The sequence below is a fragment of the Lagopus muta genome, chromosome Z (genome assembly GCF_023343835.1).
Source record: "Lagopus muta isolate bLagMut1 chromosome Z, bLagMut1 primary, whole genome shotgun sequence".
Lineage (NCBI taxonomy): Eukaryota > Metazoa > Chordata > Aves > Galliformes > Phasianidae > Lagopus > Lagopus muta.
The window spans coordinates 53155736-53171350 of record NC_064472.1 but is presented as its reverse complement, the minus strand read 5'-3'; the positions used below and the strand labels follow the sequence as shown (position 1 = coordinate 53171350).

General features: G+C 36.4%; 1 protein-coding gene across 2 annotated transcripts in view; it reads left to right on the top strand.

Annotated features, from left to right (window-relative positions):
• Positions 1 to 15615, top strand: part of SLC12A2 (solute carrier family 12 member 2) — a 54477-nt gene that overhangs the window by 35012 nt on the left and 3850 nt on the right. Inside the window, exons 16-26 of one of the 2 annotated variants that reach the window (XM_048931138.1) lie at positions 920 to 1031; positions 2648 to 2788; positions 3000 to 3106; positions 4940 to 5019; positions 6349 to 6489; positions 7173 to 7220; positions 8773 to 8895; positions 9063 to 9174; positions 9624 to 9710; positions 11827 to 11962; positions 13349 to 13416. In XM_048931138.1, coding sequence (XP_048787095.1) covers positions 920 to 1031; positions 2648 to 2788; positions 3000 to 3106; positions 4940 to 5019; positions 6349 to 6489; positions 7173 to 7220; positions 8773 to 8895; positions 9063 to 9174; positions 9624 to 9710; positions 11827 to 11962; positions 13349 to 13416 — 1155 coding nt within the window. The remainder of the gene's footprint in view (positions 1 to 919; positions 1032 to 2647; positions 2789 to 2999; positions 3107 to 4939; positions 5020 to 6348; positions 6490 to 7172; positions 7221 to 8772; positions 8896 to 9062; positions 9175 to 9623; positions 9711 to 11826; positions 11963 to 13348; positions 13417 to 15615) is intronic. The other variant, XM_048931139.1, reaches the window with a different exon arrangement.

The window sequence follows — 15615 nt, the reverse complement described above, 5'->3', positions numbered from 1 at the left end:
AGTCTTAATGCAAATCTCAAATTTGGCATAAGTAATTTATATTATCTTGCTATGATTAGTGTAGCATTGTCTCTAGTGCAAGTCTGTTTTGGATCGCAGACTGAAGAAACAGACATTACTGGAAAATTCTTGCCAAGTAAAACTTCTTGCTTGTGCTGATAGTGAGTGCTCTGCTGGCCAGTATGCGTTTTAGGTTCCATTGGAAGTACTTCAGCTCTTTTGTTCAGAAGTTACCTTTTGAGTTGTAAACTTCACTAATTATTTTGTGAGGAAAGTATGGATCTTCTTGCCAGGTGTAAGCACAGGAGCTTTAGGGTAATATTTTTTGGCCTGATACTGGCTTCTCCTATGTAGTTTAGAAAAAATAAATAAATTTCCTGGAGCTTCTGGAGAGATGGATACTTCACTGATTCTTGTCTTAAAAATAAAGTCTTCTACTTGATCTTTATAATTGATTAGTAAGAATGGCTAGAAGAACTGAACTTGCAGTTGTTTGGCTTCTCAATGCTAGCAATGAGAGGAAAAATTGTTTAAGGCCGCTTTTCCTGCATGACATAAGATTTGTAAGCTAGAAAGTGTAGGGATGTGACTGACTAATAGGGGAAGAAATTTACCTGCCTGGCTTAGTCTTGTCTAAAGTCTGTTTCTGATCTTTTTAAATGTGTAAGTTTTCAAAATTAATGGGATTTACTGATTTATTTATTTATTAGAAACCAATTGATCATAGATCTGCTGACAATTGTGGAAGATTGATCTTTGCTTAATTTAACATAGTCTTGTAAGAATAGATGAGGTTACTGTTTTCACTGAAGATTGTGTTTTTGGGACCAGCATTTAGAATAAGCTTTTCTAAACTATATAAACTCTCAAGATAAACAGTACTGTAACTATTTCTCCCAACTCTTATTCACAATTTTAGGCCACAGTGCTTAATTATGACAGGTGCCCCAAATGCACGTCCAGCTTTACTTCACCTTGTCCATGCTTTTACCAAAAATGTGGGCTTAATGATCTGCGGCCACGTACATATGGTAAGTGTATTCTATCTTTAAAGTTATGTTGTGTCTTTTGTTGTTTTTTTCCTTTAACAAAACTGTCTCTTTCCGTTTTAAAGAAAAGCTATAGTATCCTGGGGTGTTGAAGTAGAGCAGGATCTATTCATGTATGTGTCATCACCATTCCCACTTAGGTGTGATGCAATTTTAGGGAGTTATGAAAGTTGTTAAAGCACCTATTACAGACATCTGTGCGGTATGCTTTTTGTATAATCTACTTGTACTTAAAGGGATCTTGCTCTGGTAAACATGGAGGATATGTATGAGATATAGTGGAGAAGGGGGATACTTTGCAAAATTATTATCTTTGATCATTTAGCACTTAAATTCCTAGCAAGCCTTATAGGAGTAAAGTGAACATTGAATTATGGTGTAGGTCTCTTTCTGTCCTTGTATCATTTGGTCTTAAGTATTCCATCAGGCCTTGTTTGGAGCAGTATGTGAAAAGTTTTCCTCATTGTGTTTCCGTGAAGCAGATATATTCATTGCTATGTTAATATTTCTTATACACCTTAGCCTAAAGAAAGTCTTACTGAGTAGTAAATTTTTGTATCATTTAGCTGGTAATTTAGAGCTTTTTTTTTTTTTTTTAGCTTCTAACTAGCTTTAATCCTGATTTGTTCCACTGGCAAGGTGAAACAGTGATTATTTCTAGTTATTATTAACAGTTTTTTCCTCCTCTCCTTCTGTTTCTGACCAGCCCTGAGTATTTCAGTAACTTTTCATCATTTCTGTCAGGATGTGAGAGTCCTGGGAATGGGGAAAAGGTTTGTTCTTGGGAACGTAATTTCAGCACTTATTGCTACTTCACAACAACAACAAAAAAAAGCAACAAAAAATAAAAAACAAGCATAATCACTTTAAGCACAAGAACAGAATGTGTCTGTCTTCTACTGAACACTGGTAATGGTGGGACAGAAGGAAGCAAACTTCAGATTATTCATCACAACGCTATTCTGAAGAATGGTTGTCTTAATACAAGGTGTTTGCTGTACTACCACCTGTCCCAAAACTGCAATTAGCTGCATTGTAGCTGTTGCATCTTTGGTAAATGTTACTGAATGCACTTTAGAGCAGTAGGATCACACAGTTTTTTGCTAGATATTTTAGTGTCACTCTTTTGCAAATACAGTGCTAAGAACATCTAAGGAAATGTAACGTTTAAAGTGTGACTTTAATACAAACCTTGGTTACTCTTCTATATGCTTCAACTTAACCATACTTTCTAAATAAGACTTATCATCTAAAAAAAAAAAAGAGCAATACAGAATTGTATGCTTTTAAGCAGATATTGCCCAATTCTGTCTTCAGTAACATAACTTGAGCATTTTGGTGTCTACAAGGAGCACAGTGATACATACTGATGCAGGTCATTAAAAGAAAAAATGAAAGAAAAGATGACTTTGCAGCATGGTTTTTTCTTACAGCCACAGGCAGAATTGTAGTCCTTTTTCAGACAAGTTTGATTTTGATTCTAGCATTAAAGTAGCTTACAAAAAAAAAAAAAAAAAAAAAAAACAAACCACAACACAGGGCTTTACTTGTGCTCATAATTCTTGTTCACCTTCCTTCATGTTTCCTCGTTTTGAAAGGGTCCTCGGAGGCAAGCCATGAAGGAGCTGTCAACTGATTTGGCTAAATACCAGCGATGGCTAATTAAAAACAAGATGAAGGCTTTCTATGCACCAGTGCATGCAGAGGATTTGAGGGATGGTGGACAGTACTTAATGCAGGTGTACCTCTCTTCCTTTTTCTTAATGAAAACAGGGACTCCTAATGTCAAAAAAAAAAAACAAACCAGGAATGTTTTTACACTTTGCTGAAGTATTTTCATTATGTAAGGTTATCTTAAACTCTTCGAAGCTGTATTTTCTGCTTGAAATAAATAATTGAACCTTTACTAGTGTCAGTAACACAATTTTAAATGTATTATGTTCTTCTTAGGCTGCTGGATTGGGTAGAATGAGACCTAACACTCTTGTTGTTGGATTTAAGAAAAACTGGCGACAAAGTGACATGAGAGATGTTGAAACCTACATTAATTTATTCCAGTAAGTAGAAAATGCAGAGAGGTTGCATTTGTGTTCCATTTCAGTACGTTTCTTAAAAAGTGAAAGAACTTCTGCCCCAGTGTCTTTGTTGCATAAGCTTTCCTCCTGTGTTTCAGATAGACTCGTCTATACTGCAATACAGAAAAGCTAGTTTTTTTCCTGGTACAGGAATTATATGAGCAACTCTTAATAGCTTTAGCAGACCCGATTTCCACGTAACTCCTCCTGCCTCCAGAAGGAGTTGTGGCAGTAGTCTGAGATTTAACAATTCCTGTCTTCAGTGAAGGAAGTAGTGTCTTATGTGTCTGTTAAATTCATTAGACCATATTTTCTGTTGAAAGTGGGGGTTTTCTTACCTTTTTTTCCTCTGTGCAGATTAGGTGTAGAAAATGAATCAAGTGTTGGGCTGCAGCTTTCCCTCTTATAAGTAAGATACTTAGAGCAGATGCACTGCATTGACACCAAAAGTAAAAAGTAGCTAAAAGGTGGAAGAGAAAAGAAATCTGTCTGTACTTCCAGTAGTACTGAAAAGCAGACCAGTTGTGTCTGAAAATAATATTGACTGCTACTACTGACATTTTGGAAAAACATTTACATAGATATTTCTTTTTGTTTTCCTAACACACTGTTAAACCTGTTTCATCTGTATTTTGCACTCATTTACTATGCTTTTAAGAGAAAGATGGGAAAGGGATTACAGGCAGATTCTAGAAAAGGAAAAAGCACACCCACTCAGTCTTCCAGTTTCTTTAAAGAAAAAAAAAAAGTAGGAGTACAAAACAGATTGGAAAATAAGGCGGTATGTTGGTGAGTTCTTGGGTTTGCTTTTTTCTTTATTCATCATTTACTTTGAAATGTCTTGTACTGGGAGAACTTTCATGTCCAACCCAGTAAAGTGATTCTCTGCATCACACAGAGAAACCTCGGGAGACAGTAACTGCAAGGCAAGTGTGTTTTCAGAAAATTTCTGGAAAATTGAAAGTTTCTGAGATGCCCAATGCAGTACCATAGAGATCTAAAAAATTAAATAATGGGTGAAACTACTTAAATTTATCTCAGTTTTCTTGCATTTGCTATAAAAATGTTGATAGTTGAAAAATGTTTCTTTAGAAGTAGTGAAACTTAATGAGAAGTGTTGAGTGAAATCTTGTAGAATTCCTCTGTGGGAAAAGCATAGGAGTTATCTGAATTAGTTGTAATGAGTTGTTGTAATTTAAAGACTGATGAATGGATAATGCGAGCAATATGATATGGTTAATTTTAGATTAGTCCTAAATCTCTGGGCATTCTTTTTGTTCTTCATTTCACTTAGACTTTAATTCTGACTATTAGTCAGTCTTTTTTTCTACAATAATTAAGATTCCTTTTTTAGTTTCCAGTCTTTTATAAGAGTGAGTTTCTTCCCCATCACATACAATGGAAATAAGTATCTAGTAGCTGTTCTCATTATAACTTACAACTTCATAGATTGCTTTTAATACCCAAATGTTTTGGAAGTTCGTAACTATCAGGAAGATCTCAAGATAAATCCCTTCTTTGATGCCTCACTTTGCAGCATCACTTACATTTTCCAGTTCATCTTGTCATCATCTGTGTGGAACTTGAATGGCCTGTTACTCTTTTATCATTGTTCTGTATAGGACATAGTCAGAGGAAAGGTAGTAAATAACCTTTCTGTGTGTTCCTTTGAAATTGAAACTGAAATTGTGACAAATGCATGATTTGGGAGTTTAAATGGCAACATTTAATCATTAGTATTTGTCTACAGAGGGCATGTAAAGTAGACTTTCTGGGAAAGAAGAGGTAAAATGTTTTATGTTGTTTTCTTTTTAGTGATGCCTTTGACATTCAGTACGGTGTGGTTGTCATCCGCCTAAAGGAGGGTTTAGACATTTCTCACCTTCAGGGGCAAGGTAAGATTTTGTTTCCTGTCATTATTAGCTGTTACTCCTTTTAAAACCATTTTCTGAAGACACTAAATGAAGGTAGTTTATCTAAAAAAAAGAAAAAGTGAAAGAAGGCAAGACTCTCACACCAGTCTTCTCATAGAATAAAAGCCATTGAAATGAGTGAGCCTGAAATGTGCAATAAAAATAACCCATGTTCAGCAACAGAATTTGCTTTTCTGTGCATTTCAACTATCTGTATTTGTAAGTTGTTACTTTCAAAGGAATTATATTTTTACTGAAATGATTTGAAGAACAAAATCAGCATTAGGTATTTCTAGATTTGGGCTGCCTGATCAGGTAGTGTGAGTCACGTGTCTCTCCCTTCTTCAGTGCTCCCTTTGCCGCTACGTACTTTAGAGACCACAACTGCAGTCTGTTGGGTTTCGAAATGTGTCAGGAAGGTGTTAGTACCCACTGAGACAAATAAGTTTGCTTTAACTCTGGCAGTTACCAAACAGCTCCACTGAAGCAAAGTGTGGGGAAAAAAAAAAAAGGAGCATTTTGTTTGGGGACCTTGTGTAAAGATAAACTTCCATTTGGAATTAAAGTTTACAATCTTTTTGTTGCATGTAAAATGTTTCATGAAATACATTTTTCCCCTTTTTGATTGTAAAGAAAAGGAACCTCGGTATGAGATGAAACCAGTAGTTTAACTCCATTAATATAATGGCAGAAAATGCAGTGCTTTTTTGGTGTGTTTCAAACTTAAGGCATCTTGTCAGCGTTATGTTTACACTGTCTGGATTTTTTGCTTGCTGGTAACTGATACCAAAACCCAGTATTTCTAAGAGGATTTTCCCCTTGTGGGGAACTTTACCTCAATGTGAAATATTTCTAGCCAGCAGTTATATTTAGCTCCCACTTTCAAATTCTATTTATGCTAGAGGTACTGTCATTATAGTGCTAAACATTTGCAAAAAAAAAAAAAAACAAAAAAAAACCCCATAATGTAAATGGTAATGAGTACAAAATGAAACTTGTACTTCCTCAATGTTAGGTAGCTCTGTTTGATGTTTAGCCTTTGGTAATGCATTCAAAACTCAAAATCTCTTGGAAGGAAGTAGAGACTCAAGCTCTGTTCAGAGCAGGTACCTCTTTGTACTCAGAAGCTGTTTCATTTGTGGTGGAGGTTTATTTTTGTTTTTTTTTTCCCTCTTTGCTATAGCATGACAATGGCAGTGGAGTTGAGCTGTTTAGCTAAATGCAAATCATCTCAGTATAGGCACATACCTCCATCTTCTGCCATCTGGGACAAGTCAGTGGTTTATAATGTGTTTCTTTGCTTTCCCAAAGAAGAGTTACTGTCATCCCAAGAAAAATCTCCGTGTTCCAAGGATGTCATAGTAAAGGTGGATTATAGCAAGAAGTCTGAGACAGACACTTCTGTAGCTTTTGTTCCATCGTCTAGTGAGAGAACTCCTGCTCTACATAAAGGTAACTAGTTAAGGTAGCTAATTGCTAGTTAGCAGTGAAATTTGAGTTCTCATTCTTTCTCTCATTACCTCTTCAGTCCCTCTCTCCTCCGATTTTGTTGTATCTGTGAAAGAGAAGTTGTCATGGTTTTTGGGGCGCTGATGTCTAATAGCTCAAACACTTTGCTTTAGAGACTACAAGTATGTGAATCATATTTTTATGACATAAATAAAACAGGTGATGGGCTGTGACCAACAGTACCTTTTTTGTTTTCTTAGTTAATTGAGTGCCAATAAAAATTGCTTGAGAATCAGGCCTCACAGCTGTTTGTTAGCAATGTGGTTTTTAAGGCTGGTGAATTCATAGTGATGGTTTTCACCTCAGGCTTGAATATTTTATGATCTGCATGTTAACTAACACAAATGATCCAGAATACCTGACATAACAATAACCAACCTTCCTCTTTTGCAAGTAAAACTTTGGATTGACTAAACTATTGAGAAACATGATTAAGTTACTATTATGTTCAAGTACCTATTATTTTCAGGACATGGTAGACCAAACTTGTGTGCTTTTCTTTGTATGAAAATTCACTTCATTTTGCATTTTTCTTTTCTTTGCTTTTTTTTATGCACTTGTACTGTTTTCATTAACATCACAAAGGATATTAACCTTTTTATTTTGTATCTTTAAAAATCTTCCAGAGGAGGACGAGGATGGAAAGACTCCAACACAACCACTGTTGAAAAAAGGCAGGCATTTTTCACCTTTTTGTTAAATCATACTTTCACATTGTTAATTTCAGTTTTCCTTTTGTACTTCATCCTACACATATATTTGAAAGACAGGAAAGTATCGGCCATACAAGCTCAATTTGTTTCTTCATATTTGCTTTGGAACGTGCTTCATCTACGGGGATTAAGTGTGTTCAGGAGCCTGCTAAGTTATTTATATCTTAGGTATTTGAGTCCTCATTTGATTTTGGGCACAGTGTAAGTATTAATGATGTAGTGGAAGTGCCTCATTGGTCTATTCAGTCATCTTCTAAAGCTATAATTGTTGCTTTTTTCTGATTTGTTCAGTAGTTTGCAAAGCAAGGGATAATGCAGCCAGTCTGTGAGATTAACATCTGAAATACTGTGAAGTAGTCATTCAAATAAACAGCATTTTCAGAGGTGAATTTTCACCTGGTTTATTTCAGATTCTTTTAAGTGCAGGTTTTTTATCTTACCTAAGAAGCACCTTATCCTATTTGATGTTTCCTTCAGAATTTCAACATCCAGAAACCCTTGTTTTAATAATGTACTGAGATTGCATCTTAAACCACAAGATGGCAGTTTGGAGGAACAGCGTGTAGTAAAGTAGGATACTGATAAGTCAGTTACAGACGTACTCTAAACTTCAGAATAAAATAAGGACTGAGAGGAATGTTCAAACTCCTTGTTAAAACTAGTCTCTTAACTAAGCAGAGGGAGTTAATTTGACTTTATCTTTTTAGTTGTTACTTAAAATACATTTTCATGTATTAATGTAATTGAAAAAGCCAGTGTTGATATCTTCTCAGTAAATCCAATCTTTTCATTGCAAAAAATAAACTGCTTTGTGCTTCAGAGCCTAGCACACATTAAATTACTTTTTGCAGGTGACTTTGACATCTAGAACTAGCTTTTCTTTTGTCCACCTGAAGGAAGAAGAATTTGAGGAAAGATCAGCCCTGAGCATCAGGGCCCAAGAGAACGGCATGGAGCTGTGTGAGGGAGGGGCAGCGAGGGGGCAGGGAAAGGGTCTGCGCCACAGGGCGGTGGGCACGGCCCTGATCTGCTGCAGCTCAAGGAACGTTTGTGTTTGGGTGGTCATTTGTGGAGCCAGGATTTGGACTTGGTGATCCTTGTGAGTCCTTTCCAACTCAGGATAATCTGTGAAGAGTTGGTGTCTCCTTGTGAATTAGCATGTCAGTGAATTTCAGAGAAATGTCACATGCAAGAGGTAGCAACAGTGTATTAGGGCTTAATGCCCTGAATGTATGTATGAAATGTAATTGTCCAGGCACATATCAAGATCTTGCAATCCTTTGTCAAATGTCTGCTAAATGATTAAGAGATTGAAATTTTAACTACTGAAATTAGGAGTTTACAGGCTCCCTAAATGTAAATCAGTTTCTATTGATTCAGTTTAATTTTGCAGCGTGGGGGATAATGGTTTAAGTAAAAAACTTAGGGAGTCTGCAAAATATTAAGATCTTATTTGATTTTTGATATTATTAGCCGTAATACTTAAAAATGAACACTCTTTTTTTTTTTCTAGATTCAAAGAGCCCATCTTCTCCTTTAAATTTGGCTGACCAAAGGCTTCTTGATGCTAGTAGTCAGTTTCAGAAGAAACAGGGCAAAAGCAATATTGATGTCTGGTGGCTCTTTGATGATGGAGGTGATGTACTTCATATTTTAAAACTGTTGAAAAGAATTATTAAAGCAAAGTGATTTAAAACTAACTCTTAATAAATACTTTTCAGATGGTATATATACAAGCTACTGTTAAATTCTCATATGAAACTATACTTTCTGACACATTCCTAAATTCTGATCAAAATGCAGGTTTGACACTATTGATTCCATATCTTATTACAACCAAGAAAAAATGGAAAGAGTGTAAGATAAGAGTGTTCATTGGTGGAAAAATAAACAGGATTGATCATGACAGAAGAGCGTAAGTTTACCTTCAAAATTTTCATTTCAAATGCTTGAAGAATAAGTGAGACTCTTCTTAGTAGCTTTTTTAGTTGTTTTTTATCAGAGGTGTAACCATATTCTATTTCTCTTCTCCATGAAAATGTTCCACTGCCACTAAATAGCGTTGGGCAAGTTGCTTCAGAATAAAATATTATTTCTGCAGCAGTCTGGCAGTAATATTTTCTCTAGTTTCTAACTAAAGAACTTCCTGGGAGAGCTTGAAGAGACTTAAAGGGAAAAGTTCTTATGTATAAAAACACTTAGTTTGCTGTTCATTTCTTAGCAGTATGCCAGGTTTATAGCAATATAAGTCAGACAATTTCATGTTTAAGTTGCCTTTTTTGAAAAAGTGTTTTTATTACCAAATACTTACCTGTTTACCCTGGGGAAAAATCTGAATATACATTAAGGCTTTTTTTTGTACAGGATGGCTACCCTGCTCAGCAAGTTTCGGATAGACTTCTCAGACATTATGGTTCTTGGGGATATTAATACTAAGCCAAAGAAAGAAAAGTAAGTCTCAGAAAAACCCAGCTTGTTTTTGAGTTCTTAATCTATTTCATGAATAGAATAGAGTTGTTTCCAACATAATAAATGTAAGAAGGCAGTATGACATCTGGTGCCTTACAGAAATCTAGAAAGTAAACTAAGGAAAAACTCTTGCATCTACAAACAGACCATTTCTTATTATTTAGATCTCTAGCACTTAGGGCATTACATTAAACTTGAAGTCGTCCAGTTGCTAGAAGTCTGGAAAAATCTTTAAAAAGAGAAATACTTGCAAAAATGTAAATTCTTATTGGGTGCTTAGTTAAATGTAATGAAACTTCATCTTCAAATAGTCTGATCTGTTTTTCCTTTAATTTTAGATTAGCTTGGATTTGTAACTTACCTAATTATGATCATGTATGTGAAAACTGATTTTCAAGATTAAAAAAAAAAATACAAATTATGTGGAATATATCAAGTATCTAAAATGGTAGAGCTTTAGAGTACTCCTAGTGCTCTAGTATGTTTGTCTTGATTCTTGGGATTCCAGTACTGTAAAATGTGTAAATTAAGAGGCAGTGTATAAAAAATTGAGACTGTAGAATTTCATGCAAACAGTTTTATTTCATGGAAGTGTTTAATAAGCTCTTCTGCAATCATTTTTCTTCTCTCTTTGAGATCATTCTCTACAATAAATCCAAAAGCTTATTAAGGAATCCAATTTGAGTTAACAGTATCTGTAAATTAAGTAGAAAGAATATTTATACAGTGCTGATAACATTAGAGGTAACAGAATACTGTTAATGGGGTCTGAGTTCCAGTTTGACTGCATGGATGCTTAGATATAAGTACGTTCTGATATTACTATATATCCTAAATAGTGTTAGTGGTTTTGAACTTTCTGTACTATAATTCTCAACCATAGAAGCTGGTAATGTCTTGTTCTTTATATTTAAAAAAAAAAATTGACATTTTTTTATTTCACTGGATGTAACACATACTTTTCAGTGTCCTCTGCTAAACTTTTCATTGATGTTCTGACTTCTCATGTCATAAGCTGCAGTTATTCCAACATAAGTTACTTTTCATAACATGCAGCAGCCTTACTTTACTATTGAAGTATCATAATGTGGGTGGAGAAAGTAGGATAATTGTAAATCACCCTAAAAAAGTTGGGTGCTAATGCTAAGTCAGGGCCTGAATTGGTGATTGAACACCTGGTGGGAAGGCAGGGCTGACCCAGGGAAGCTCAGGTGCATGCAGTGCCACTGAGTGACACTGGGTGGATGCTGGCCTCATTTAGGGGTTGGCAGTGAAGAGGAGGGTATTTCTCCTAGGAGATCCCTGTCTATCTGAGGCCTTCCAAAGGTAAGCAGCCCTTTTCCTTAATTTCTGTGTCCACGGCTGCTGCGTTTGTGCTCATTCTCATTTGCTGCAACCAAAGACTTTGCCACCCCGCTATTATCACAGTTATTTCCATCCCATTGTAGCATTACAGTAATCTGCTTTGAGTAAAAATCAATATCCTTCTGGCCTTCAGAAAGTTTTCTTTTGAAGCTGTTGATACAACATCCAAGTAGTTTCAAAATGACAGCTTATATTCTTGAAGAATAAAAGCTAACAAAGAGGAAACAAAATTGCACTGCTTATTTGCAGTTGAATGCCACTTTTAGGCTGTTACAGGAAGATGAAAAGAGCAGAATGAGAACAAAGCTGAAGTCCTAGTGACACTAGCATGAGACCTGATAGTAGTTTAGGGCTTTTTTTATTTGTGACCTGTAAATTCCTCTTCAAACTTAATAGTTTTTTTCCAAATTCTAGCTTAGAAAGTATACAGTAACTAGTCATCAGCTTTGGAATAACCATAGTAAAATTCTTTAGCAAAACTCGTTGGTTTCTTTTAAACTGTCTAAAACTACATTTGCACCCAGAAAACAGTGAAAGTCACTAATTGAAGTTAAACTGCAGTATCTGCTTTTACCTTAATTATGACATATAAAAGTAGCTGACTCAATATTACAAGTACAGACAGTTTGCTCAGGTTTTACATGTCAATCAAACTTTGTCTGATAGTGTGAAAGTCATTTTTGACACAGTAGTGCCATGTCTGTTTTAATGACTGTTCTCTTGACTGTTACAGTATTGCAGCTTTTGAAGAAATGATAGAGCCTTTCAGACTTCATGAAGATGATAAAGAGCAAGAAGTTGCAGATAAGATGAAGGAGGATGAACCATGGAGGATAACAGATAATGAACTTGAGCTTTATAAAACAAAGGTTCTGTATTCTTCAGCATGTTGTATTAAACATCATAAAACTTCATGTTCTACTGTATTTGTGCACATAATGCCATCTGGCTGATGATTGCTATTTTGTGTTTCTGTAGTTGCTTTCATGAGTAACTACTAGAAAACATCTAAATCCAATCGGGGGGATCACTTATAGTTTAAAAAAAAAAAAGGTGCATTTTATGATTGTGGGCTTGAACCATTGCTTTTTTTTTTTTAGTTGAGCCAAGTCTACCCTTCAGTGCTTCATTATTTAAAAAAAAAAAAAAAACCACTACCTACCTAGTTGTGGTTTTAGTGGATGTTTAAAGATGTGATGTTTTTCTCAAGTGGTTGTGCACTGTACACTCCAGAAAGATTCCTTTTCCAGAGCTTCTGTGGAGGAGACTTCAGCTGCATCTTGTAACAGGATGCAGACACAGACAAGAATCTGAAGACAGACTGATTAAAATTTCAGCATTTGGAAGCTCTTAAAGATGTACCACCCATAATTTTATTTTCTGCTTCCTGAATTTTTTCAACTTCTCTGAGGATTTGCAATAGAGAATAAATGGGAATGATAAGTCATGCTGCACTGCAAGTCTAAAAAAAGCAAGGATTTAAACAACATGTAGATACAGATTGACTGGCAGCTTATGGCAGGACCTAGTAACTGTGTATTACAAAGATACTCGAGGAAAAAACTTACTAGTTTTCTTATAGATGCTTTGCTGTCCCTCATATCTTACCTGGAGAACTTTTTAATGAGATCATAGCAGTAACTTATCCATTTCCTCCTGATTATTTGTTACTGCAGCTAGCAGGCCAGGAAGAGACTTAAGCTGAGCTGAGAACAGCAAAACTATAAGAAGTAGCTAATAATGAATGTTTTTTGCAAGTTAGTTGACAGAAAAGAGACCTGCAGATGACTGTGAGTACAAGCTAAGAAAGAAAATGGCAATAGGAAGAATGGGAGGAACATCTTCAGCAGAAGATGTTAAGAAAGAACAGAGTGATAAAAAAGGAAGTACATTCCTAAAATCAGGATCGCTTCTGAAATGCCTGCTTGCTCTGAGTGTACAAGATACCTTGTACAAACCTTGAGAGCACAAGGGCTCTTGCTTGCAGGACTTTTGGAGGATACTATTAGTAGAAAATCTGTATTGAAGTTGGCTTTTGTGGTACTTAGTTTATTTTAAGTTTTCACATTTTCTCAACCTAAGTCTTAGAGTCATAGATATTTAAGGGAAGTGAAAAGGGTGCCAAACTGAATAGAAAGTACGTGCTTTCTAGAAATAATTCATACCAGTGAATTATTGTAACTTATCTTTTTTGAAATGAACATTTTTTTAACTTCTAGAAGATCTCTTCCTAACAAATTTCATTTTTGTTACAGACTTATCGGCAGATCAGACTAAATGAGTTGCTCAAAGAACACTCAAGTACAGCTACTGTAATTGTAATGTAAGTAAATGATTTTTACTGTTATTCTAATTAATTCTAATTAATATAGAATTCTAATATGAACTACAAGAATATGTAAATACAGGTTGGGAAAAATGCCAAGGCATAAGATTGAATTATAGAAATAATCAAGAAGATACCAATGCTGGAAATATTTCAGAACACTTTAGAATTATGGAGCTAGACTGCAAAAATAAGCTTTTTTGTCTTCCAAAACTCCCAGATTTTTCTTTACAGGGCTGCTCTCAATGAGCTCTTCTCCCATTCTGTACCTGGATCTGGGATTGTCCCAACCAAGTGCAGCACCTTATACTTGTCTATCTTGAACCTCATTAGGTTCCCTTGAGCTCATTTCCCAGACTTGTCCAGGCCCCTTTGAATAGCATCCCTTCCTTCTATTCTATCAACAACTGCAGCACTCATACTGCTGTCATCTACAAACTTGCAAAGGGCTCACTCAATCCCACTGTCTGTGTTATTGATAAATGTACTGAAGAGCACCACTCTCAATACCAGACCCTTGAGGAAGACCACATGGATATAGAGTCAGTGACCACAACCAGCTAGCTATAACCATCCAATTAATTCCTTATTCACTGAACAGTCCAACATTTATATCCATATTATTCTTCCTTTCTCCGCTGATGCAGTCACTCCATTGTTGAAGGACCCTGGGGTGCATGTCATGGAGCCTTGATAGACTTGTCTATCTTGGTCTTGAGCTTGTTCTTCACTTGCAGGGGGAGGCATTTTGCTCCCCTAGTCTTTGCATAGAGGTTGAGGGGTGTGAAAGGTGTGGGAAGCCTGGCTGCCAGAAAAGATGGAGGCAAATGACTTGTTGAGAACCTCACCCTTCTCCATTTCTGTTGTTGCCAGTTCTCATTCATTAAGGGGATACAATGTTCTTGGCTATTGTTTTCTGTCCACTATACCTATAGAATACCTTATTTTTTACATCCCATGCCAGATGCAATTCCATCTGTGCCTTGCCTTTCCTGATTCCATCTCTGCACATCTGGATGTCATCCCGATATTATTCCCAGGCCACATGTCCCTGCATCCACTGCCTGTGCATTTCCTTCTCATCTGTTTAACAAGTCCTTGTTGAGCCATTCTGATATCCTGCTTCATCTGCTTGATTTCTAACATATAGGAATGAAAAACTTACATACTGTCAGAAGGGTGCCCTTAAAGAATTGCCAGCTCTATTCTGTTCCTTTGTCCCTAAGAGAAATCTCAGGAAATCTCATCCAGTAATTCCTAAAGCAGCCAGAAGTTCATCCTCCTGAAGTTCGTTTTCCTGAGCTCTACTTTTTGTGTAGAGCCTGTATTCCTAGAGATCACAAACTCAACCAGAGCATGGTCACTACAGCTCAGAGTGCCCCTGGTCTCAACTTCTTTAATGAATTTATCTGCATTGTTGAGCAGCAGGTCCATTAATACTTCACCTCTAATTGTTCTGTCCCCTACCTGGAAATTGACCTTGGCAGATGCCAGGAGTCTCCTGGGTTGCTTTATCTCACCATATTGCTTTCTGAGCAGATATCTGCATGGTTGAAGCCCTCCATCAGCATGAGAGTCTGTGAATGTGATGCTTCTTGTAGTTGTAGCTGAAGCAAGACTATCACATCCACAAGCTCCCTTGATCAGGTGGCCTACAATAGACCTGACCATCAGAAGTGCATTTTGAGCTGGTCCCTAATTTAACCCACTAGCTCTCAACATGTTCATGGCTGTTTGAGAGGGTATATTCTCTGCATTCCATCCACTTCTTAACATAAACAGCAACTCCTCTGCCTGTTGTGCCCTGCCTATAGCTTCTGAAACAGAATTTGTGAACCTCAGTACAGTGTTCCTGTGGTGTAATTTGTCCCACTGTGTTTCTGTGACAGCAGTTAAGTCAGAGGTTTCTAATTGCACCTTGGGTTCCATCTTACCTGCTTATCTTCCAAGCTATATGTGTTGGTGTAGAGGCACTAAAGCTACCTTCTTAGAGAGCCCCTCCCCTGTCCTTTGGGACAAGTATTATTATTTTTTTTTTTCCCTGCTGCTTTCTAATGTTTCAGTGTTCCCGGCCCTTCTCTGCCACACAAGTATATCCTCTTTCTTGTCAAGTCTAGTTTAACTTCTGCTGGTCAGTGCAGTCAGCTTGCTGTCCAGAACACTGTTGCCCTACCTGGGCAGTAGGTTTTGTCCCAT